This window comes from Mobula hypostoma, chromosome 3 (assembly GCF_963921235.1).
Source record: "Mobula hypostoma chromosome 3, sMobHyp1.1, whole genome shotgun sequence".
NCBI lineage: Eukaryota > Metazoa > Chordata > Chondrichthyes > Myliobatiformes > Myliobatidae > Mobula > Mobula hypostoma.
Genome location: NC_086099.1, coordinates 178,085,368 through 178,112,920, shown reverse-complemented (window position 1 = coordinate 178,112,920; position 27,553 = coordinate 178,085,368). Strand labels below are relative to the sequence as shown.

General features: G+C 37.6%; 1 protein-coding gene across 1 annotated transcript in view; it reads left to right on the top strand.

Annotated features, from left to right (window-relative positions):
* LOC134343761 (cilia- and flagella-associated protein 69-like) overlaps window positions 1–27,553 on the top strand; it is a 182,941-nt gene that overhangs the window by 56,903 nt on the left and 98,485 nt on the right. The window contains exons 4-10 of the mRNA XM_063042501.1: window positions 11,111–11,220; window positions 13,744–13,820; window positions 18,724–18,822; window positions 18,965–19,117; window positions 22,198–22,375; window positions 23,935–24,058; window positions 24,597–24,645. Coding sequence (XP_062898571.1) covers window positions 11,111–11,220; window positions 13,744–13,820; window positions 18,724–18,822; window positions 18,965–19,117; window positions 22,198–22,375; window positions 23,935–24,058; window positions 24,597–24,645 — 790 coding nt within the window. The remainder of the gene's footprint in view (window positions 1–11,110; window positions 11,221–13,743; window positions 13,821–18,723; window positions 18,823–18,964; window positions 19,118–22,197; window positions 22,376–23,934; window positions 24,059–24,596; window positions 24,646–27,553) is intronic.

Below are 27,553 nucleotides of genomic sequence, written 5' to 3'. Positions count from 1 at the left end.
CTATGCCTTTGGAGAACATGGAGGAGATGTTGTTACCAATCTGAACTGACTGGGTCTGCGAGTGAGGAAATTGAGCATTCAATTGCACAAGGAGGTATTGAGCCCAAGGTCTTGGACCTTATTGGTTAGTTTTGAGGGGATGATGGTGTTGAAAACTACAAATATTACAAATATATTATCTAAATTTGTGGATTAACCAAAGCTTGTAAAGGTTATAGCAGGGGTGAGAATAAGCTGCAGAGGACTGGAACATAGTTTTGCAGGCAATTGGTAAATGAAACAAAATATTATAGAATAAGAAGGTACTTAAATGGGAAAATATGTATGGAAAGTAAGGGAGTTCTAGTGGGTTAATAAATAGAAAAGAAGTTGTGAAGAAAAGATCAGTAGGCTATAAGGAATTTAAATGGATTAAATAAGTGGGAAAAGATTTAGTGATAAGAATATAAGAGTAGTATACATACAGTGCATATAAAAAGTATTCACCACACCCCCCCGGAAGTTTTCATGTTTTATTGTTTTACAATATTGAATCACAGTGGATTTAATCTGGCTTATTTTGACACTGATCAACAGAAGACATTTTCTGATCAAAGTGAAAACAGATCTCTACAAACTGAGCTAAATTAATTACAAATATAAAACTTAAAATAATTGATTGCATTAGTATTCACCCCCTTTAATATGACATACCAAATCATCCTTGGTGCAGCCAATTGGTTTTAGAAGTCACATAATTAGTTAAATGGAGATAATCTGTGTGCAGTCAAGATATTTCAATTAATTATAGTAAAAGTACACCTGTATCTGTCTACCTGCTGCTAAGTCAGTATCCTGGCAAAAACTACACCATGAAGACAAAAGAACACTCCAAGCAACTCCACAAAAAAGTTATTGAAAAGCACGAGTCAGGAGATGGATACTAGAGAGCTTCCAAGTCACTGAATATTCTTTGGAGTACAGTTAAGTCAATCTTCAAGATATGGAAAGAATATGGCACAGCTGCAAATCTGCTTAGAGCAGGCTGTTCTCAAAAACCGAGTGACTGTGCAAGAAGGGGTCTAGAGTGAACTGCTGAGTTTGATAACGGACGGACTTGGAACTGCTGGTGAGGCTGAGGCTGGAGTGTGGAGTTGGAAATTTGAGTTGGCTGATGGAGTTGGAAAAGAGCACAGAGGCTGCAATTGCTGAGTTGATGAAGAAAATATCCTGTATGATGAACAGGTTGACGGATAGTGAAAGTGAGATTGAAATAGAGGAATGGTATGAAGAGAGTGAGGAAAGGAAACCGAGGGGTATGAGATGTCAAACTCTAAGGAGTCGGGGACAAACAAAATAGGATAGCAAAACAACGGAAAGAAGATGAGATTAAAGCAATTATAACACAGAGTGAAGACGGAGCGTCTTTTGGTGAATGGAACCCGATTCATTTGACGAAGATAATCAACAAACTTATAGGTGAAGTCAAAAAAGCAAAGATTTTACAAAATGGATCACTATTAGTGATTTGTCGGGACAGTGCTCAACAAGGCAAAGTGTTAAGATTAAATAAAATAGACAGCAAAAAAGTACAATGCTCAATACCCAACAATAGAAAGTGGACTAGGGGAGTTATTTTGGGTATACCAACAAAAGTTACCATGGATGAGATTAAACAGAACATAAAAGGAGCAAAAATTATTGAGGCCAAATGTTTGAGAGTTACAAGAAACGGGGAAAAACTGTGATAGTTTATCAGCTATGATCAACTTCGATGAAGAGAGATTGCCGACTAAAGTTTATTTAGGGTGTATCTGTTATGAGGTCAGAATATATATACCACCGCCTTTAAGATGCTTTAAATGTGGATCAACTATCTGACTTCCGGGTCATCAAGGGAATGGCGGCGTAAGGAAAAGGTCTCTCGAGAAAAAAGAAGGTAAACTGCCCCAAAATCGAATTTAGACAAATACTTAATATTGCATAACTATATTAATAAAAGGGGCAAGGATGATGTCTAAGAACAAGAATAAAAAGTCCACTTCGAAGGCTGATAAACATAAAGAGACGCAGCAAGGCGACGGGCCTAGCTCCCCCACGGCAAGCCAGGATGGAGATAATGAGGAGGAATAGGTGACTCTGTCTTTGATTCTCGGAGAGATTCGCGAGTTCCGACAAGATAACAGCAAACAGCTGGAAGATATTAAAGGAGAAATAGTAAAATCTAACTCGCGGATAGATGAAGCCGAAGCGAGGATTGTTGGAATTGAAGAAAAGCTACAAAACGCCGAGGAAGTGATAGCAGAAATGCTGAAGCTACAAGACCAGCTCCAGTGGAAACTAATAGATCAAGAAGGCCGCTCGAGAAGGGAAAATGTGAGGATCTACGGAGTTCCCCAAGGAACCGAAGGTAAACCCGAATTGATGATTCCCTTCGTGGAGAAACTGCTTAGAGAGAACCTTGATATACCGGCCGCAAAAGACCTACAGATAGAAAGGGCTCACCGCGCGTTGGCACCACAGCCTCCGGCAGGCACCCAGCCCAGATCGATTCTGATCAGATTTCTCAGTTACAGAACGAAGGAAGAGGTGCTTAAAAGATCATGGCAAAAGAAAGGTTGCATGCTGAACAACTGCAAAATCAGTTTAGACCACGACTACGCACCGGGGATTCTTGCCAGACGGAAGGAATATACGGAAACACGGAGAGTCCTGAAGGAAAACAACATCAGATTCCAGACCCTGTATCCAACTCGGCTGAGAGTCTTTTACGACGAAGAGACAAAAACTTACGCTACGGTGGAGGAGGCAACGTTGGACCTGGCGGACCGGGGACTACCTATTAAAGTTATCACCCAACCGGAGTCGCTACTGGAGAGGATTCGGCAGAAGTCGTGGCAGCTAGTGGGGCGAGGACGCTCCACTCAAACCAGAGTGTCAAACTACAAGGAAAAGCTGCAAATATTCAGACGCGAATGTACAGAGAATACAGATTAATTAAGAGAAATGACTGAAAAGAGTAAATCGGACTTAAAAGTAAAATGAAAACTGGTAACTGAAAATAAACTAGGCGGAATAACTTGAATGATAGCAATATGGTCGAGACATAAATAGGAGAAAATTCTCTATGATTATTCAAACTGCTGAGGGCCCTCTAACACAGGGTGAAGATAGAGGTTATCCCTCTGAACTGAGGCGGGTCGGTGCTCAGGCCTCACTGTGGGAAGTCGGGAAAAATTTTCAAATGTTATACGTTCAGAAATGTCTAGGGTGTGGTTATATGTCTTGGTTTACTGTTGAGAAGGGATTGCTTACTGTTTGGTTAGAAAAGGAGAGTGCTTTTTTTGTACTAGAGAAAAATGCAAACTGAATTGGTAAAAATAATTTCCTATAATGTTAATGGGGTTTTGAATCCAATTAAAAGAAATAAGATTATGTCTAAATTGAAAAAAGAGAGGGCACAAATAGCTTTCCTCCAGGAAACACATATGAGCCAATCTGAACATGGAAAATTAAAAAGAATGGGCTTTAAGCATGTATTTTATTCATCATATAAATTGAGTCACAAAAGAGGGGTAGCTATTTTAATATCAAGTACTCTTAATTATGAACATATTTCAGAGACTAGAGACAAAGAAGGACGGTTTGTAAAAATCACAGGAAGAATAGAAGGTACAGAAATAACATTGCTGAATGTTTATGCTCCTCCAGGTAGTGAATGATCATTTTATAGACACATTTTTGACCTAATGGTCAGTTCTCGAGGGGTAGTAATTTGTGGAGGGGATTTTAATATTAGATTAAATCCTATATTAGATTCTTCAAGAATAGTTACTCAGAATAAACCTCTGACTCGGAAAGTGAATTCATTGATGGAGGAGTTGGGAATTATAGATGTCTGGAGGGAATTACACCCTACTAGTAAAGATTATACATATTACTCTTTCCCTCATTCAGCCTATTCAAGGATAGACTATTTCTTTATCTTTAATACAGATAGACTCAGGATAAAAAACTGTAATATTGCAACAATTGATCTGTCGGATCATAGCCCAGTCTCTATGTCTCTAATCCTGGAAAGAAAAATGAGGAAAACACTATGGAGGCTAAACTCACATATACTCAATAACCCGAAAGTAATGGAGAGATTAAGGGGAGAAATCAAAGAATATCTAGACCTTAATGACACGGGAGAAACATCACCAGTGATTTTATGGGATACATTGAAAGCTGTACTGAGAGGGAAAATTATTTCCATTACTACTCACATGAAAAAAATCAATGCACAAAAATTAGCAGACCTTCAAGGAAAATTAAAACAACTTCAAGTTGTAGATAGCAACAAAAGTAATTCAAATCGAAAACAGGAAATTAGGAAATTGCAAAGTGAAATTGATGATATTTATACGTTGGAAACTCAAAGAAATTTTCTTTACCCGAGACAAAAGAATTATGAAGTAGGAGGTAAATCAGCTAGATTATTAGCATATAAATTACGAAAACAACAAGCAGACAATACAATTCATAAAATAAAGAATCCAAAGACAAAGCTTTTGGAGAGTACAATAGGGAAAATTCAAGAGAGTTTTGAAACATATTATCGAGAGCTGTACTCCCAACCCCGGGCCCCCAATGAGCCCTATATAGACAGTGTATTGAATTTTTTAGATCTACCTAAACTTACAGATTTACAAAATGAAAGTTTATTAGAACCAGTAACTGTCAAAGAACTGAACGTGGCCATCTCTAGGTTAAAGGCTGGAAAGTCCCCGGGTTCTGATGGGTTTACCTCAGAGTGGTACAAGTCCCTGAAGACACAGTTAGCCCCATTACTACTTAACACCTTTAATTGGATCTTGCAGAGAGGAGAAACTCCACCTTCCTGGAGAGAAGCGATTATTTCAGTTATTCCTAAAGAGGGTAAAGATAAACTAGAATGTGGCAATTATCGGCCAATTAGTGTTCTTAATTTAGATTACAAACTATTTACATCTATATTAGCGCGCAGATTGGAAAAGCTTTTACCTGGCCTAATCCATTTAGACCAGACTGGATTTATTCAACAAAGACAAACACAGGACAACATAAGGAGAACTCTGCACATATTAGAACAGGTTAATAAGAACGAGACAGAGACAATGGTGGTAGGATTGGACGCTGAGAAAGCTTTTGATTCGGTTAGTTGGGCATTCCTATACAGAGTGTTAGGAAGATTCGGCTTTCAAGAAAGGTTTATTAAAGTAATTCAGACTCTATATGACAGCCCTACAGCCCGAATTAAGATAAATGGGGACCTCTCTGACTCCTTCATTTTAGAGAGAGGCACTAGACAGGGATGCCCAATTTCTCCTCTCCTTTTTGCGCTATATATTGAACCACTTGCCCAACTAATAAGACAGAGCGAAATCGTAAAAGGTATCAAGATGGCAGGGATTGAACAGAAAGTGGCGTTATTCGCAGATGATGTTTTGGTCTATCTGAGTGAACCAGAAAAATCATTTATAGGATTGTTTACACCGTTGGATGACTTTGGGAAAATATCAGGTTATAAAATAAATGTAAAGAAAACGCAGGTTATGTCCCTAAATTATACACCATCCAAAAAATTGCAGGATACATACGATCTTAAGTGGGAAGCTAAATCATTAAAATATTTAGGAATAACCCTGCCGAAGGATCTTTCAACACTGTCACAGGTAAATTATGGGCCATTAATCTCAGAGATAAAAGCAGATATGCATAGATGGAATCTTATCCCCTTTTTAAGTTTAAATTCAAGGATAAATACTATAAAAATGAATATTCTTCCTCGGTTATTATATCTTTTCCGTACTTTACCAGTGGAGGTGGATGATAATCAATTCAGGGAATGGGACAAATGGATTTCCCACTTCATTTGGCAAGGAAGGAAACCTAGAATTCTATATAACACCTTACAGTTAGGGAAGGAAGGAGGAGGTATGGTTCTTCCTTGCCTGAGAAATTATTTTTATGCCTCACAGATAACCCCTCTGTTATATTGGTGTAATAGGGAATATAAGGCTAGATGGAAGGAAATAGAATTTGGATTAGTTGACAGTTTTCCTCTTCAGGCCTCAATAGCTGACAAAGGATTGATGGCCCAGTTGGAAAAATTTAATAATGCTTGGATAAATCTTACATTAAAAGTATGGCAGAAGGTGGTTAATTCATGTGGAATTAATAACATGTTAAAACTCTTTAGATGGTGTGCATATGATACCGAATTCCTTCCCAACAGAGGAGATAAAAGATTTGAGCTATGGATAAAGAAAGGTCTTACAACCTACCTCTCATTTATAGATAAAAGAGTATTACAAAGTTTCCAAATCCTGCAGGACAAACATGGCCTAGAACATAATGACTTTTTTAGGTACCTTCAAATACGAAACTATGTTAACCAGAGTTGTAGATATACAGACCTATCAACAGTAGAATTAGAATTTTTCAAGATTCTGAATTCGGCTTGCAGTTCAATACCTAGTAAATCAGTTTCTTGCCTATATAGTGCACTCTCCCATGCTAAAAATGTAAATACACTGTATATTAAAGAGAAGTGGGAGAAAGAAGCGGGGTTGGTACTTTCAGAGGAGGCTTGGGGGAAAATCTGCAGCTTTCAATGGTCTTCGACTAATTCTTTGACTTGGAGCGAACATTGCTGGAAAAACATTATAAGATACTTCAAGACCCCATATCAGGAAAAATATAAAGATACAAATGTGATGTGTTGGAGAAGGTGCGGCTCCAAGGAGGCAAATCATTTTCATATTTTCTGGGATTGCCCTAAATTAAGTCTATTTTGGGAAGGTATCCATAGAGCATTAGTTAAGGTACTTAGGTCCCAGATACCTCTGAACTTTGAGACGCTCTATTTGGGGCATGTATTGTTCCTTGAACAGAAGGAAGATATAAAGTTGCTGCAGGCCCTCTTAGTGGCAAGTAAGAAATCAATCACTAGAAAATGGCTAAATCCAATACCACCTACATTAGAAGATTGGTACGAAATTATCTTGGAAATATTTAAAATGGAAAAGTTGACTTACTCCCTGAGAACTCAAAAAGAAACATTTTATCAAATCTGGAATAAATGGATTGAATATATAACCCCAATGCGAGCAGACTTTAGATGACTCTCCTAATGATTTATATTGCTCTTCTCATCAACACAGTAATATTGCTAACGTAAGCACCCCTAGTCTAAATGTTTGTTGTTTTTTTTTGGAAAATAGAGAATTAACACAAGTAAAGGGAAAGATTTGGGAAAGGGATAAAAAAAAATGAAAAAATTAAGTAAATAAGTACATAGGGATTGGATAATTATGTCTGCGGGCAGGAACAAGCACGAACAAATTGGGATATAAACACCTACAATGGTTGGTATATAGGCTTGTATGCAACATTTTGGACCAGTGGAAATGGTCCAGAAGGGTTGTATGGAAACTATTATTACCATTTTTCTTAACAACTAATTTCATTACTTAGCCTAATAGGTTAGATTTACCACAGTACATAATTATCTATTTAAATATTTATTTTCCTTTTATATCATCTCAATGTGTACTTAAGAATGTATAAATAATTGTAGTTTTATACATATAAAAAAAATGGAAAAGGTTATATGTGTGAAAAAAGTACATGATAATTGTGAATTCCTTATCCAAATAAAATAAAATTTTTTTAAAAAAGATGCTTTAAATGTCAGAAATTCGGGCATATTGTGGCGGTCTGCAAAGGGAAACAAAGATGTAGAAGATGCACTGGTGTACATGAATACGGGAAATGTGAGGATGGAGCTAGGCTGAAATGCTGCAATTGTGGTGAGGAACACAGTGCAGCTCATCAGGGTGCATTATTAGCAAGAAAGAAGCTGAGATACAATATGTAAAAGTAACTCAAGGGATCAGTTATGTAGAGGCAGTGAAAGCAGTTGCTGGAAAAAAGGCTATCAAGCAAACAAATACAGGGAATAATAAACCGGTGAACTGTGAGGGTTGTAATTTGATAAATAAGGACACACTAAATATGAGTAAGAAGGATTTCGTACTGTTTATGGTTGATGCAATTAACTGTTCAGCGCAAACAGACAAAAGAACCGGAAAAATTAAAATTATAGTCAAGTCTGCAGAAAAATATCTTGGTATTACAGGGTTTAGGTGGGAAACAGTCAAAGATATGCTGAATGGAGGATCAAACAGTTCACAGGCAGAAGAAGCGGGAAATTAATGGTTGTATATATATACACACACACACAAGGGAATGAAAGGAGTCATCGCAAATGGTCAAGAATTTATGAAATATGTACCCAAATTTAAGGAAAAACCTCAGATTTTATGTTACAAGAAACATGATTGAAACCCAGGGTAAATGTGCAGAACTCCATCAACAAATAGAAGTACTCAATAAGAACAACTGTGAGTTGGAAAGTTATTGGACAAAACGGTACTGCATTTAAAGGAGACGATTTCTGAAACAGATGCTTGTTGTCAAAAATTCAGTGACATGGAAAACAGATTAAAAATGGAGGAACTTATTCCAAAGTTACAAAAGGAAAAAGGAATTTGTTGCAAAGTGAATTATCTACAGTTGGATTATAAAATGAAAACATGGAATCAACTGAGGAAGAATTTCAAGATCTCAATAAACAACTACAGGTTTTAATTCAAGAAAAGGAAAACTTGGAAATAGCAGATAGACTTGGAAAACAACAATTTTAAGTGTTAAGCATGCGATAATGAATATTCTCAAGCAAGAAGCTTTTACCTTTTGATTCAAATGAAATTAATGTAATTTGAGGCAATGCAATTATTTGGAAACCATATGACAAAATTTGAGAAGGAAAACAATCCATGGCATTGCTATTTAATGAGCACATACATCATTTGCAAGCAGAATTATAATTAATTATACATCCTGCAGAGGGCAGTAATACGCCTAGATGCGTCTAAACTGCCGGAAATAGAAGAAGAAGAAGGGGACTAGTGAGGGAGGCCACCAAGAGACCCATGACAACTCTGGAGGAGTTACAATCTTCAGTGGCTGAGATGGGAGAGACTGGGCATACAACATCTGCTGCCTGGGTGCTTCAATAGCCACAGCTTTATGGGAGAGTGGCAAAGAGAAAGCCACTGTTTTAAAAAAAAACTCATGAAATCTTGGCTAAATCTTGGCCAGAAGGCATGTGGGAGACTCTGAAGTCAGCTGGAAGAACGTTGTATGGTTTGATGAAAACAAAATTGAACTTTTTGGCCATTAGACTAAACACTATGTTTGGTGAAAGCCAAACCCTGCACATCAGCAGAAACACACTATCCCTACCATGAAGCATGGTGGTAACTGCATCATGCTGTAAGGATGCTTCACTGCAGCAGGTCCTGGAAGGCTTGTGAAGGTAGAGGGTAAAATGAATGCAGCAAAATACAGGGAAATCCTGGAGGAAAACCTGATGTAGTCTGCAAGACAATTGCAAATTGGGAGGAGATTTGTTTTCCAGCAAGACAATGACCCCAAGCATAAAGCCAAAGCTACACAGGAATGACTTCAAAACCTCAAAGTTAATATCCTGGAGTGGACAAGTCAGAGTCCAGACCTCAATCCAATTGAGAATTTTAGCTGGACTTGAAAAGGGCTGTTCACTCATGATCCCTATGCAATCTGACAGAGCTTTAGCAGTTTTGTAAGGAAGAATGTGGAAAAATTACAGTGTCCAGATATGCAAAGCTGTTAGAGCCCTATCCACACAGACTCAAGGCTGTAATTGCTGCCAGCGGTGCATCTTCTAAATACTGACTTGAAGGGGGGGTGAATAATTATGCAATCAATTATTTTGTGATTAATAATTGTAACAAATTTAGACCAACTTGTAGAAATTTGTTTTCACTTTGACTTGAGAGCCTTTTCAGTTGATCAGTGTCAAAAAAGCCAAATTAAATCAACTATGATTCAATGTTGTAAAACACTAAAACATGAAAACATTTTGGGGGGGGGTGAATTTTTTATAGCTACTATATGTATGCTGAGAACATATTAATAAAACATATTATATCCTGAGGATTCTTGAATGCATGGATATGGAGAATCCTTTCTTAGAGAATCTCAAACTAAATATTTAAGAATAAGACATCGCCCATTTGAGACACAGCTCAGCAAACTTTTTCCTTTCTGAGGGAGGTGAATCTTTGGAGTTTTCTTTCTTAAAAGACAGAGGAAGCACCATCTTTAAATATTTCCAAGGCACAAATAGAAAATTACCTGGTAAACAAGTAGTTAAGGTGTCACAATGGTGCATGGAGGTTACAGTAAGATCAGTCATGATCATATTGAAAAGCACAAAGGACTGAGTAACCTTTACATTCTCCTTATTTGAAAGTTCATATGTATTCAACTCAAAACTGTGGAGGAGTTAACTGGAGAAGGGGATTAATTGAGACTATTATAGCCCATTCTAATTGCTGCACTGCATCCTCCCCCAGAACTTTTTTTTTTGCAGGTCCTGAACCCAGGCTTCCTTACCTCAGGCAGGGGCCGTAGCTGTGTTTCTATCCATCACTTGCAGATTTCCCATAACCATCTACAATGGCTCCTGCTGCCAGGCTAAGGCTCAGCTTGGCTTTGGTCTGGACTCGTGGTTCAGTTATCCCCAGCAATGGGATTGTCAATCAGCTGACTTCCTGAAGATTTAACATGCTCTATTCTCTATTGTCACACTGAACAATAAAGCAATTAAAAATATTTATGCAAAACTGTCTTGGCCCCATTTGAGCAAATCTTAATAAGTGAGGTCAAATTAACAAATGGATAAGAATTGCTGGTATTGTTGACAACATTCAAATCCGCTTAACCAATAAATATGTGAAATACATAGAAATTGGACAGATACCTGAATAATTATGAAATTGATTAACTGGATTATATGGAGCCATTCTATAGATTGTATATGTAGTCACTAAAAATAGGCTGAGAAATGCTATGATTGTTTACCTGGAATTTCAAAAAGATCATATAATGTTTATCATGACAAGCATTCACTGGAGGTGAACTAGGTAGACTTGAGTGATTTTCACCATGTTGCCAAAAGAAAATTAAGTTTGATCCTTAATTTAATTTGTGCATAAAGCCAATTAAAGACTTGGTTCCAGTCTTTAAAATTCTTAATCTTTGTGCAGAGAAAGTAAAAGATCAAGATGCTTATGTGGAGCCAATCTGTAAAATTCTTGAATTGTGTGGGTAAGTGATTTTCATTTCAATTATGACTTTTTCACGTTAACAAAAAATTCAAATAGGTATTTAAATCTGGAATAGATTTTTTAAATTAAGTGCTCTCAGAAGACTGCTTTGTGTGTATTGAGAATATAAACATGGATTGTTACCATATAACTGGAAAAAATCCTCAGATACAAGTAACTGCGTTCAGATTCCAGGTATTCAAAGTCTGTATTCTCAGAACTTGTTCATAATAGAGGTTTCCTCAGTAGATCCATCATTAAACTATTAAAAATGCCGGTGTTAAAAATTCATGTTTTACAGTAATTAAACAATTAACCAACAAAAATGGCCCATTTAAAATGATTGATGTGGATTCTCATATTTTCAGGTGTCATGACAATATTTTTAGGTGCTGTCAAAATTCTTGCAATGTATCTGGGCAGAGCAACAAATGTGATTGACCAAATGTTGGGCAATTTTTATGAAGTGCTTATTTCATCAGGTATTTATACAGTTCAAAATTATGAAGAGGCAGGCTTTTGAATATTGAATTTGCATCACCTGAAAGGCAATGTTCAGCTGGAGATCATTGAGTAAATATATTAAATATTATATTCTGTAATAAAGGTTAAAATATTCCTGATCTACTGACTTGAAAAGTAAACAAGGTGGGAACAGTTCTCAAAAGCAGGATCCAGGAGTCAAAGCTATGCTTGTCTCTTCATGGGATACATGGATGAGTCCTTATTTCAATCCTATTTAGGATCACTGTCTCAACTCCATCAATATCTACATTGGTCATGCTTCCTGCAGTAATACAGTATTCAAAAATGTTATCTTTGCCCTAACTTTCATATGCTCCATCTCTGACTTTTTCTTTCCCTTTCTGGATTTCTCTGTTTCTTAAGGGCTACGTTATTGATCAATGTCCATTACAAGCCCACAGACTCCCATAACTATTTCAATCGTACCTCTTCTCACCCTACAGCTTGTAAAAATCTGTTCCATTCTGACAGATCTAGTCTCTGTCACAGTTGCCTTGATAATCTGATACTCCAGTGTTTCTGGCATGTTTTTTTTCCTTAACAATGACCTGGCTTCTATCATAGTTGGCAAAGCCCTTGGTTGAGTTTAATTTATTTTTCACATATCTGTTCTCACCTCCTTTCCTCCCAGCCACAGCAAGGATTTGATATCCTGATTTTTATCTCCTCTCACCAGTCTCCACATTCAATAGGTTATTCTTAAAATTTTCCACCAGCTTTAATGAGACTGTGCCACTATACGTACCTTTTCCTTCCCTCCTTCCCTTTTCATCTTACCAAATGGACCCTTCACTTCATAATTCCTTGGTCTGCTCTTTCATTGCCATCAACACACCACTTCTCCTTGTATTTTCTGATGCTGCTGGAGAAAATGCAACATCTAACCCCTTCCCACAATCCAGTAACCAGAAGGGTTATTTTAGATAAAGCAACAAACCTCTATCATTTCTTCCAAACTCGTCTATTGCTCTTAAAAAGTGGTCTCTGCTTCATTATAGAAATCAAGTGTAGATTGAATGACCACTTTGCAGAACACCTCTGTTCAGTTCAAAAAGACAACCAAGTGCTGCCATCCCGGCCTATTCTGACCTATTCAGTGACTTTCTGCACCATTGTATTGAAACCTTCTTTTCATCAGGTGCTGTGACCTACTTTTCACAGCATTATCAGATCCCTGTTTCTTTTCTTTCTCTCAACTTGCTCTCGCTAATCTCTTGAGCAGAGCATGTCATAAACCCGGACAACGCTGGCCTGACCTTATCAAAGATATTCTCTTTTTCCTACCTAAGCTGCCTCCACTCTTTCTGCAGTTCAGTTTTTAAAAAAATTACTCTCCTGGTGCCAATGAAAGGTCTTTGACCTGCTGAGCATTTCCATCTTCTTCCGTTTTTCCCTTCTCTACAACAGATCTTCAGTTTTTCAAGAGCATATTGCCACATGGTGGCCAAATAGTTTGGTTACAGCATGATAACCTGTATTAGTGTTATTCATAGATTGATAGAGAACTGTAGCATAGAAACAGCTCAGCCCACTGAGTTCACACTGATCGTTGACCACCTATTTAGACTAATCCTGCATTAATCGTACTTTAAATTAATTTTAGATGCATGTTCCTCCTCATGCCAATTTGGTGCATTGGGCGGCAACCTTGCCATTTCTTCAGCACTTGTCTGTTTTATGAGGCAGAGTTGCTAGTTCAACACCTAACCCAGCAGGAGTAGAACTTGTGCAAAGAGCCAGCTCGATTTGAACCGGGGACCTCACGCTCTGAAGTCTGGTGTGGATGTCACTACAGCACCAGCACAGCCTTGGCTGCCTGTAGGTGCTCACAAATGGAAAAATTGACAATTGAGATTGACAATTTATAAGAAAAACACATCTTTGTCATAGATTTTAAGGGTAAAAATGATAAATTAAGTACAATAACTGATGTTTACAATATTTTAGTTTAAAGCTTAAAACATTGTTACTTGAAGTTCCTATATTTGTTTTCCATCAGCTTACCTTTTCTCAAGGAGAAATCAACTGATGAATCTAACTTTGCCCAGGTTGTGTCTGAGTCTATTTCACAAATGGGTAAGTTACTACAATTATATATTACTAAAAGAAGCAAGACCTGACTGTAGAGAAAATGTATTTATGCACATAAGCACATTCATGAGTACGTATTGATCCTCTAAATAAATATCAGTTCTAACAGAAATTAATTTTTATCCTGTTACGTTTCTTATCATTGTATTTTTCTCATCTTGAGTGTAGACTGATCAGTTGAAATTTGCAGGCATTATCATTTCTTCTTAAAAATACATTTGGATTTTCAATGCATTGATTTAAGATGCAATAAAAATGAGATGGGGTCTATTACAATAACCTAAAAATGCTTGAACATGCCAGATAGCCATTGCAATGACATGCAAATGATTGAGTGCTACTAATTTGTTGCCGCACAATTTTGGAGATGAAAGTAACTGAGATCTAGTGCAGGCAGGAATGGGAGCATGAAGAAGGTTCTGATTGTCATCTGGGGCAGTGATTGTGATCTTGGTAGATTGGGTCCTTCCTCAGAAATCATTGGAAACAGGAAGGAGAAACAGGTCCTCAAGGTAGATTGGTAGATTGAGTTGTCTGGGGAAGAGGGACAGTGGATCAAAATGGTAAGGCGGTGGTACTGCCAGGTAGGCTTCACCCACATCCCTGAAGGACATGTGGAGTCACTGTTTGGCTCTGTCAAAATCTAGCAGTCTTGGGAATGAATAATGTAATATAGTGCATCAGATTTACAAGAGTATCACCCACAAGAAAGTGAATTGCTGATCTTAACATGACACAACATAACCTGGAACTGGCAATAATTGCATTTCAAAGCATGGTAAATCTATTTTCTGTTATGTAATACTGTTTATTTCAGAAGTGTGCTATTTAATTACTTGGAGCAAAGAAATATGTTGTTCAACTGTTTGTCCTCCATTCCTGCCACTTTTATTCATTTAATCCCATCAACTTCTCCAATCTCACTCACATTGTTTCCATCTTCTATACAATTTGATGCACTACTTGCAGAATGGAATAAATTTCACATACTGCTGTAATTATTTGACTTTTACTTAGAATTTAATTTCTCTGTTCTCCCAGATGATGGTCAGTTTTACACTTTTTGCTGAAAGGTCATCTTTACACTGAAATGTGTCTTAAAGTACTGCTTTAAAAGTGGATGAAGAGAAACTTTTGAAAACAGTAAAACATAAGAACTGGCCGAAAGAACAGTCCATAAGACTATAAGACATAGGAGCAGACTTAGGTTGTTCAGCCCACTGAATCTGTTCTGTTATTCTATCATGGCTGATTTATTATCCCCTCAATTCAATCTGCCCCTAGAGCCAACTCTGCCATTCAATGAGTTATGATTGATCCAGTCTTGGGTTCAACATCATGTCTGAACTCCTTCCTATACCCTTTATCTCCATTGTTCAAATACCAGTCAGACTCCTCCTGGACATATTCAATTCACTGTGGAGTAGAGCAGTACAAAGACACAATTCTCAAAGAAATTCTTCCTCATCTCTGACTTAAATAGATGACCTTATGAATGAAACTATGCTCCCTTTTTCTTGAAACTCCCACTCAGGAAAATTTCCCTTCAGTATCTATCCTATCAATCTCCAAATCTCAATAAGATCATCTCTTATTATACTAACTTAAATTGGTATAATCCCTAAATTGCTTTGTCAAGCACTTCATCCCAGGAATCAACCTAATTACCACTGTTCCCAGTACAAATGTATTTATTCTGCAATATGGAGACTAAACGTAGTCTACATTTTGAGACAAATGTAGGTCCCCTACAGACAGAAACAGGTGAATTGATTATGGGGAGCAAGGACATGGTAGACCAATTGAATAGTTACTTTGGTTCTGTCTTCACTAAGGAGGACATAAATAATCTTCCAGAAATAGTAGGGGACAGAGGGTCCAGTGAGATGGAGGAAGTGAGCGAAATACATGTTAGTAGGGAAGTGGTGTTAGGTAAATTGAAGGGATTAAAGGCAGATAAATCCCCAGGGCCAGATGGTCTGCATCCCAGTGTGCTTAAGGAAGTAGCCCAAGAAATAGTGGATGCATTAGTGATAATTTTTCAAAACTCGTTAGATTCTGGACTAGTTCCTGAGGATTGGAGGGTGGTTAATGTAACCCCACTTTTTCAAAAAGGAGGGAGAGAGAAACCGGGGAATTATAGACCAGTTAGCCTAACGTCGGTGGTGGGGAAACTGCTGCAGTCAGTTATCAAAGATGTGATAACAGCACATTTGGAAAGCGGTGAAATGATCGGACAAAGTCAGCATGGATTTGTGAAAGGAAAATCATGTCTGACGAATCTCATAGAATTTTTTGAGGATGTAAGTAGTAGAGTGGATAGGGGAGAACCAGTGAATGTGGTATATTTGGATTTTCAAAAGGCTTTTGACAAGGTCCCACACAGGAGATTAGTGTGCAAACTTAAAGCACACGGTATTGGGGGTAAGGTATTGATGTGGATAGAGAATTGGTTAGCAGACAGGAAGCAAAGAGTGGGAATAAACGGGACCTTTTCAGAATGGCAGGCAGTGACTAGTGGGGTACCGCAAGGCTCAGTGTTGGGACCCCAGTTGTTTACAATATATATTAATGACTTGGATGAGGGAATTAAATGCAGCACCTCCAAGTTTGCGGATGACACGAAGCTGGGCAGCAGTGTTAGCTGTGAGGAGGATGCTAAGAGGATGCAGGGTGACTTGGATAGGTTGGGTGAGTGGGCAAATTCATGGCAGATGCAATTTAATGTGGATAAATGTGAAGTTATCCACTTTGGTGGCAAAAATAGGAAAACAGATTATTATCTGAATGGTGGCCGATCAGGAAAAGGGAAGGTGCAACGAGACCTGGGTGTCATTATACACCAGTCATTGAAAGTGGGCATGCAGGTACAGCAGGCGGTGAAAAAGGCGAATGGTATGCTGGCATTTATAGCGAGAGGATTCGAGTACAGGAGCAGGGAGGTACTACTGCAGTTGTACAAGACCTTGGTGAGACCACACCTGGAGTATTGTGTGCAGTTTTGGTCCCCTAATTTGAGGAAAGACATCCTTGCCATAGAGGGAGTACAAAGAAGGTTTACCAGATTGATTCCTGGGATGGCAGGACTTTCATATGAAGAAAGACTGGATGAACTGGGCTTGTACTCGTTGGAATTTAGAAGATTGAGGGGGATCTGATTGAAACGTATAAAATCCTAAAGGGATTGGACAGGCTAGATGCAGGAAGATTGTTCCCGATGTTGGGGAAGTCCAGAACGAGGGGTCATAGTTTGCGGATAAGGGGGAAGCCTTTTAGGACTGAGATTAGGAAAAACTTCTTCACACAGAGACTGGTGAATCTGTGGAATTCTCTGCCACAAGAAACAGTTGAGGCCAGTTCATTGGCTATATTTAAGAGGGAGTTAGATATGGCCCTTGTGGCTACGGGGATCAGGGGGTATGGAGGGAAGGCTGGTGCAGGGTTCTGAGTTGGATGATCAGCCATGATCATAATAAATGGTGGTGCAGGCTCGAAGGGCCGAATGGCCTACTCCTGCACCTATTTTCTATGTTTCTATGTTTCTATGTTTCTAAACTGCATGCAGTATTCCAGGTTATATCTCACCAGCTGACTCTGAAGTTGCATTATAATTTCCCTACTTGTATACTCAATATCTTTTGCAGTAACGGCCAACATTCCATTAGCCTTCTTAATTACTCACAGTACCAGCATGCTAACTGTTTGTGTTTCATCTATTGGGATTAAAGTAGGATGAGAATATATGGCCACTTTAGTGGATATAGTTGACATTTGCTAATTTGCTATTATTGCTCATCTCTGCCATGGTTAGTACCTGAGCTTGGTAAAAGTAGCAGTTTTGGAGAGGTGAAGACTTTTGATCCATTTAGTCTCCATGTACATATTATTCTTTGGTTCATGTTCATTTTAAATTTGAATCTTTCTTAATATTTAATAAGTATGGAAACTAAGTACAGTGGATTTTGATTAATTGGGTCACTGGTTAATCAGACATCCACTTATTTGGGTCAACTCTGGAAGAACAAATGCTAATCGAAAACAAAATCGATGAGATTCCCTTCATTTATTTCAGACACTATGCTGCTTAATTGGGACAGGAGACTTGCCACACATTTTCTAACTAGCATCACTCATGTGCACTTGTGTGGCTGTTTGACACCACACGCGTGCTTAGTGCAAGCAGTTTTTAAATAGCGTCTGTTGCATGTTTTTGTGTTCAAAAAGCAGTGAATTTTTGTCACTGATAGATGGCATGAAATAAGCTGTAAGGCAATTCATAACGGTTCTGCTCACTGTGGTTTCAAGCATTCAGGCTTGGAGATGCCAGAAACAGCCAGGAGGAAAATTAAACAATTTCACTACATCAATAAGGTAACAACTATGAAGAATTTGGAAGTATTGATATTGTAACATTTATCTTGAATGTTACAATGAAAATGAATATTTAGAGGATGCAGTTGTCAAAATCATTGTATGAAGGGACTCCATTATTTGCACTAGGTGTCTGCACTAATTTTGTTCGTTATCAAAAAGCACGGTTGCACACTTCGATAGCTATTAGGAACTAATATTATTTTATAGTACTGTTTAATATTGGTAGTGTTCTAATTTGTTCTGTATTTTATTTAAATACATAATTTGTTACTCAGTTAAATGATAGTTTGTCTTTTTTAATACTTTTTAAACATTTTTTAAACTATTTCTACGTAACTTTGGTTAATTGGGCCAAAATGTACTGGTCCTGATGTATCCCAACTGTATAACCAAAGTATATCCATCAAAACAGCCACCAATGGAAATTAAGCACAGTCCTTTGAGGTAAGAGAATAACTTAGAATTAAAGTATAGATTAATTTCTTAACAGTGGTTCTCACTATCTTTCTGATAGGATATCTACTAAGGGTACCTAATAGGGAGATCCGACTGCAAATCTGCAATTCCATCATGAATTTGTTTTGCACAGAGTCACCCAGAAAGGAAGTTGAAGGTAACACATTTGTTCAAGTATCTTAGTCCTGGTGTACTTAGTTATTGTCTTCCCCATTTACAATGTCCTTGCTCTGCACAATCTTAATTGGATGCATAAATATTTTTTATAAGAAGATTTTTGGTACTTTATATTTTTCAAGGATTCCTTCCAACTAGTAAGACCTACAATATGCAAATGATTGAAGAAAGTGGAGTGGTAGAAACTTTGGTCATGGGTCTCACTCTAGTTGGAAACCAAATGGAAGTGAAGTTAACGATAATCAAGACCTTGCAATGTCTTTCTTCCTCATCTGGTAGGTATTTACTAAACTATTAAAATTGTTTTCACCTAACAACCAGGATGCATTTACAGGACGAAAAATGCTAATTTAGTAAGTATTGAAGGGAGTTACTATACTTACTTGGTCCTGGTCCTGAAGGAGAGTCTCGGCCTGAAACATAGTCTGTTTATTTTCCTCTATAGATGCTGCCTGACCTGCTGAGCTCCTCCATCATTTTGTGTGTGTTGTCATTATATACTGTATTTGATACCATTGGTTGATCAAGATTCTCCAACATTCAAAAGATGTACCAGTTTGTAGGTTAATTGATCTTTGCAAATTGTCCCATGATTAGGCTAGGGTTAAATTGGGGCTTGCTGGGAGGCATGGCTTGAAGGGCTGGAAAGGCCTATTCTGTGCTGTATCTCAATAATAATAATAATAAGAAGGAATTACCAGTACTGAAGAAAAAGTCAACCAATGGAAGAACAATGACCCTCCATGGAAGACATCCCCACGACCTGCTCATGTTGAAAAGGAAGCGTCAAACGCCTGGCTCAGAGTTGGGCACCTCTTCCGAGAAACAGAAGGGTTCTTTGTAGCAATTCAGGACTAGGTGATTAGCACAAAAAATGATGAAAAGTGCATAATAAAAGACCAACAAATTAAAGATGATAAATGTAGAAAATGCCAAGAAAAACCAGAAACAATGCAACACGTAATAGGATCCTGTAGCAGTTATCAAGTGGCCAACATCATTCATCAAAATCTTGCTTTAAAATACAAACATAAAATATATCAGACCTTACTATAAATACAAGACAGATCCAGTTTTAGAATCAAAATCCCACAAATTATATTACAACTGATCTATTATTACAGATAGGACAATCCATAATAACCATCTGGATATAATAATACAGGATAAACAAGCAACTTGCTTAATAGATACAGCCATTCCAAACACACACAAGTTACAGAAATCAGTAAGTGAAAAACACCAGAAAAAAAAGAGGAAATTAAATAGCTTTTGAACATGAACAGTGTATACATTATCTCAATAGTAATTTCTGCAACTGATATCATCACAAAGGCACTACACAATATCATTAAAGAATTAGGGCGACACAGTAATATCTATGTAAATCTTTAGAAAGCCACAATTCTAACATCATTAGAATAGCGCAGAAGTTCCTAGCAATTGAGAAGTAAGGTGGCTTGGCTATGCCCATGCCTCAGGTTTTACCAGCTTGAGCTGAGTAAAAATGTTTTTATATTTTTATGATGATAATAATAATTCTCTCTGGGCTTTCATTCCCCAAGTGAACGTGAACAGTATGTCTTCAATTGACAAGTTGTCTGCATTTATTTGGCAAGCTGGTAAACTAAGCCGGAGAGTTTTGTTGAATCTTCTTTTCTTCTAGCATCTTTCAGTAAAAATTTGTCTTTCACAACACCAAGAGTACTATAATAAAACTACTTGCAATGGATGCTAAGCAGGGTACTGGTATATATCATATATATTCTGTAAATCTTCTTTGATGTATCAGCTATGTGTTCTTTAACATGCAATTCATTTTACAATATTTAATCTTTGTTCCTTTCCCAAATTTCTTGAACTGTGATTATATCTGTATAAGACCTGTAGATCTATTCATTGTAGGAAAATACTTATGGCAGAATTAAATATCAGATACAATATAAAATATAGCTATATAGAAACTAGTCTCATTTCTTGTATCTGACATATTATCACAACTTGATCAACGTAATGGGGAATATCTATATCAATGTACATACATCAGGGTTCTGTTCTAGGACCCTTACTCTTCGTGATTTTTATAAATGACTTGAATGAGGAAGTGGAGGGACGGGTTAGTAAGTTTGCTGATGACACAAAGGTTGGGGGTGTTGTGGATAGTGTGGAGGGCTGTCAGAGGTTACAGCGGGACATTGATAGGATGCAAAACTGGGCTGAGAAGTGGCAGATGGAGTTCAACCCAGATAAGTTGAAATGAAGTGGTTCATTTTGGTAGGTCAAATATGATGGCAGAATATAGTATTAATGGTAAGGTTCTTGGCAGTGTGAAGGATCAGCGGGATCTTGGGGTGTGAGTCCATAGGACGCTCAAAGCAGCTGCGCAGGTTGACTCTATGGTTAAGAAGGCATATGGTGTATTGGCCTTCATCAACTGGGGAATTGAATTTAGGAGCCGAGAGGTAATGCTGCAGCTATATAGGACCCTGGTCAGACCCCACTTGGAGTACTGTGCTCAGTTCTGGTCACCTCACTACAGGAAGGATATAGAAACCATAGAAAGGGTGCAGAGGAGATTTACAATGACGTTGCCTGGATTGGGGAGCATGCCTTATGAAGACAGGTTGAGTGAACTCGGCCTTTTCTCCTTGGAGTGACGGAGGATGATGAAGGGTTCCATCCCGAAACATCGAGCAATCTTTTCCACGGATGCTGCCCTACCTGCTGAGTTCCTCCAGCGTGTTGTGAGTGGAGGATGAGAGGTGACCTGATAGAGGTGTATAAGATGATGAGAGGCACTGATCGTGTGGATAGTTAGAGGCTTTTTCCCCAAGGCTGAAATGGCTGCCACAAGAGGGTACAGGTTTAAGGTGCTTGGGAGTAGGTTCAGAGGAGATATCAGGGGTAAGTTTTTTACGCGGAGAGTGGTGAGTGCGTGGAATGGGTTGCCGGCGGAGGCAGATATGTTAGGGGCTTTTAAGAGACTTTTGGATAGGTACATGGAGCTTAGAAAAATAGAGGACTATGGGTAACCCTAGGTAATTTCTAAGGGAGGGACATGTTCGGCATAACTTTGTGGGCCGAAGGGCCTGCATTGTGCTTTAGGTTTTTCTATGTTTACATACATGAAATAATATCATTTTACAATGTTCAAAATTAAATTTTTCATCTTGGACAATGTATAATTTCAGAATCGGGTGTTTCATGAAAATAACAACCTTGTTACTTATATCTGTTTTTGCAAAAGATGGATGATACAGATATTGGTTTTAAAGGAATAAGAGCATGACATATTGTGACTATCCATTGTTATATTTTATTTACAATATCATTTGACTTCTCTTTCCGATTCCAGTGATGAACTGTAATCTGATGTTAAATGCACAAGCAGCAAACAAAATCTGCCGTTGTATGAATGATCCCGATCCATCTGGACAACTTCTGTTTCTGTCATCTGATATCTTGTGGACATTGCTCGAAAAGACTTGGAAAACAGAACTTGTTAATCAGCTGAGAGATTTTGAGTGTATCCAGTGAGTGTTTACCAGAAATTTAAATAGAAATTTAAATACTAGTTCATAGCAATGACTGAAATAACGTTTATTTGAAAACTGCATTATTTCCATGTATTTGGGATGCCTTTAGTAGTTACATGAAATCAAGCATAACTTCAACATCAATACAGACTACAGAAAACGTTTGCAAATTTGAAAGCCAAACGATATAAAAGTTCAAGGTAATAAATTCTATCATTTTTATATTATAGGAACATTTAGCAGGTTACAGTAAAGTAAAGTAAAATCAATATATATTAAAATAATAATGGTTACTAAAGTGCAGCGTTATTCTTTGACTTAAAGACTATACAGCAGGATCATAGCCACACGGCACAGAAATAGGCCCTTCAAACCTCCACACCCATGTTGACCATCAAGTATCTGTCTATACTAATCCTTGTACATGCACCATGTAGTAAGACCAGGAATGTTATAGAAAACATAGAAAACCTAACCATAGAAAAAGCACAATACCAGCCCTTTGGCCAACAATGCTGTGCTAACGTGTACTTACTTTAGAATTTACCTAGGTTACCCATAGCCCTCAATTTTTCTAAGCTCCATGTGCTTATCCAGGAGTTTCTTAAAAGACCCTATCGTATCCACCTCCACCACCATTGCCGTCAGCCCAATCCATGCACTCACCACTCTCTGCGTAAAAAACTTACCTCTGACATCTCCTCTGTACCTACTTCCAAGCCCCATAAAGCTGTGCCCTATACTTACTATAGATCACTTTTACAATTTTATTAATATTGTAGAAAATCTTCCAGGAGGCATCAACACGTCTTACATATTTAATTAAGTTTCTCTGTACCATGCTGATATGGGCTCCATTGTTGATATGGGCTTAAGCTAACAGTGAAATCTTCCACAAACTGTCTTGTGCTGCACAGGTGATGTGTTTTGGAGTCCACTGGGACAGTACATATTTCTGCTGACTATGCCACTTTCAGGCTAGGAAATCTCCTTGTTGAGTGTGCACTAGATTATGTTTTAAGACATATTTATTTGTTTCTAAATTTATGGAATTGTTTTATGGGGCTTTTAATTAAAGAAAATCGTGATTTTTAATTATACTAGTATTTCTAAATATGTTTTTTTGAATATCATAGTTATCACACAGTCATTCAAACTCAATGACAACTTTGACAGCTGGTGGGTCTGCATGTTAGTCTCACTGGTTATCAGTACAAGTTTGCTGACTCCTACATTGCACTGGGTGATAACATTGTGGTTGGAACTTACCACCTACCACAAATCTGGAAAGAACAGTGGAATATGAGGGCAATTGCTGGCAATGCCAGGGTTAGCAGAATACTTGCTCTCATGGTAGTGTAGAAAAAGTGCTGGAAACACTCAGCAGGTCAGGCAGCATCTGTGGAAATAGAAACAGGGATAACTTTTCATGTCAGAGGCTTTTTTCCAGCCTGCCTTCGAGTGTTTCCAACAGTGTCTGTTTTTTATTTCAGATTTTCAACATTTGCTGTCTTTTTGATCTTCCAACATTAATTTATTTCATTTTTCACATTTAGTGCATTAAAAGAAGCCTTTCTGAACAAAATGATAAATGGATATCGTCATTCTGACCGCCAGCTGCGTAATGACTTGCTAGTAATAGCTACAATTCTAGTAGAGAATCCCTTGATTCCAATGATTGTAAGTTTTATTAGCAAATGCAACCGTAGATTCATAACATTTAAGTGTTTTTTTTGTGAAGTAGAGCAATCAAATATTTTCTGAAAACAGTGTGCTGGAGGATCTCAGTGGGTCAAGTAGTATCTATGGAGGCAAGGACATAATCGCCATTTGCTGTTGTGTCCCTGCCACAGCACGGTTTAGAACACTGATCCAACCAATCCCTGCTATGAATAGACTCTTCCAAGTCCTGATGCAGTAGTTCAGCTCAAGCTGTTTGTCTCCACAGACACTTATTGACTCACTGGGCTCTTCCAGCAAATTCATTTCAGTTTCTATCCCAGCATCTGCAGTTTTTTGCATCTCAGACATTTCCTTAATATACTTAAAGTACATGTTGTAATTTGTTTTTGTGTGTTTTTTTCTGTGATACAGTAATTGATAAAACAACTTTATTTTGCTGATTGTAATAAACTTTTCATAGGGTTGAAATAATATTGATAAATGGTTTGATTGAATCTTCTTAACATTTTTTTATTCTACTATGTTTACATGACAGGAAACTGGCTTTACTAAGCAACTAATTGTATTTGCTGTATTCCCTGAAGGTAAGACTTAGCTATTAATAAAAATTATCTGATGATAATGTAATTTCCATTGACTGATGGTTAATCCACTGCTCTTCATAAATTTCAAAAATGTAAATTAAAAAAATAATCATCCCAAATTCCATAAACGCTTTATGAAATATTTCAATGATTTAATTTGTTAATTTGTTATTTCAAGTGGAAATATGTTTTATACCTATAACACCCAATGATTCCTCAACTTCTCAATTCTGGAAGCATGCCTAACAATGCTACTTGAAATAGGTGAGGCCATTTAACTAAAATATATTTAAGAAGCTGTGAAATCATTATGACTGCTCAGTGTTTCAAGAAAGTTCCATTGGGAAGCAAGACATGAAGTATGTTCATTAAAGTAAGTAAGTGTTACAGATTGCTATAACCACCTTATCAGGGATAAATCTAGAAAGCCAGTTGCCTCAAACCTTTCCGGAACTCCAAACAGATATTGGAAATTTTCATGGACCACTTGTTAAGCAAAACAGTTTCTGAAAAAATGTAGATTAATAAGTCAAGGCTAATACATAAATCAAATAAAATTCTAGAAGTACATCAGCTTTAGCTGTACTTTGATAGGGGAGCATTTCAAAGTGAACCATTTTGGTGAGGAGCTTAGAAATGCTCAAAGAATGTGCTGTGTCATAAAAAGTACTTCATTGGGAAAGTCTCCAAGTTATTTAGGCAGTTAGACCATAAGATCATAAGACATAGGAGCAAAATTAGGCTATCTGACCGATCGAGTCAGCTCTGCCGTTCAATTGTGGCTGATCCTTTATTTTCTCCTCCTTAACCCCAGTTCCCGGCTTTCTCCCCATAACCTTTGATGCCATGTCCAATCAAGAACCTATCAATCTCTGCCTTAAATACACCCAATAACCTGGCCTCCACAGCTGCATGTGGCAACAGATTCGTCAAATTCATCACCCTTTGGCAAAAGAAATGTCTCTGCCTCTCTGTTTCGAAAGGGTGCCCCTTTATCCCGAGGCTGTGCCCTCTTGTCCTAGACTCTCCCAGCATGGAAAACATCTTTTCCACATCTACTCTGCCTAGGGCTTTCAACATTCAAAAGTTTTCAATGAGCTCCCCCCTCATCCGTCTGAATTCCAGCGAGTACAGACCCAGAGCCATTAAACATTCCTCGTATGATAACCCCTTCATTTCTGGAATCGTCCTTGTGAACCTCCTCTGGACCCTCTCCAATGCCAGCACATCTTTTCTAAGATGAAGGGGCCCAAAACTGTTCACAATACTCAAGGTGAAGCCTCACCAGTACTTTATAAAGCCTCAGCATCACATCCTTGCTCTTGTATTCTAGACTTCTTAAAATGAATGCTATCATGGCATTTGCCTTCTTCACCACTGACTTGACCTACAAGTTAACCTTTAGAGTGCTCTGCACAAGGACTCCCAAGTTCCTTTGCATCTCAGATTTTTGGATTTTCTCCCCATTTAGAAAATAGTCCGACAGATACCTCTGGCTGTTGTTGGAGTAGCAGCACTTTTATAGGTGCTCCTACTCTTTTTAATTTACTGCTTCCAACTTGTTTTGAAAACTTACTTTTAAACACAATATTGCTTTATGATGAATCATGCGAAAGCTACTAAAAACGAAGAGGACCCTCCTGTAACTTTGGAATCTATTATGGTGACACTTCGGAAGCATAAAAATGAACTTTCGGAGGAGTTCCAGCAACTCAGCGCTGAATTTAAATGGATGGATGAAAAATTGGATTCTATTCAAAAATCTTTAAGCGAACATGATAAACAGATAAAAGAGAACGAAGACACTTTGACGATGTTTGACGCGAAGATTGACGACCTGGAACAGACCTGTGATAAACAGTTAAATGTTCATGAAGCATTAAGACAGAAGATGATCGACTTAGAAAATAGAAACAGAAGAAATAATCTACGTATTCTGGGGTTTTAAAGAGTCATTGGAAGGCAATCAGCCTTCGGAATTTTTTGCATACCTTTTGGCTAATTTATTTCTGAATATTTTAAAATCTCCACCTAATATAGACTGAGCTCACAGATTGCCTGTACTAAGACCTCCTCCAGGAGTATGACCCCATTCAGTGATAATTTGTCTTCACAACTTTCAAACAAAGGAACTTCTAATTCATGAATCTCGTTGGAAAGGTATGATTGAGTATGAAGACCAGAAGTTCAGAATTGTGTGAGATTTTTCACCTGAGATGTTGAATGAACACTTCGTTTAAAAATGTCATGTCTGAGCTGTATAATAACGGTTTCAAACCCTCTCGTTATTACCCCACTCGTCTTAGAATTATTTTGAAAAATGGCTCTCAGAGATGGTTTCGTTTGCCTCAAGAAGTGCGGGATTTCTTGAGTGCCGAATCAATTTCAGAAGTTTAACTGTTCAGTAACTGTTTACACGAACTTATGTTGCATTTCCCTGATGGATCCTATTTTTAGAATCAGCAATCTAACTGTTCATTACTTTCTTTTATGAACAATTGTTTTTTTTTCACTTTTGGTATACCTTCGTATCTAATTATTTTGTACTTTTATTTCCTTACTTAGAAGATTAAGGATTTAATATTAGTAAGTTTTCTTTGAGTTAATACTTTCTAAGTTAATATGTTTTGAACTTTCATATTTCTTTCTAATATTTTATACTATAATTTATATGAAGTTTTTAAAAATATGTTTAATTTTGTTCTTTTTTTTGTTGTGTCTTGTTGGAATGCAGTTTTGCTTTGAAAATTTTTTTTGGAGCTCAGCCAGTAGATTGTTTTGGGAGGAAATGGTAGGTTTAGCTGTTGCCTGCCCTTTGGTCAATTTTCTCTCTTTGGGCGGGGAGTGGGGGTGGTTTTCTTTTTTTCTATCAGCTATTTGGGTCTCTTAGCTTCATTTGTTGCTTGGC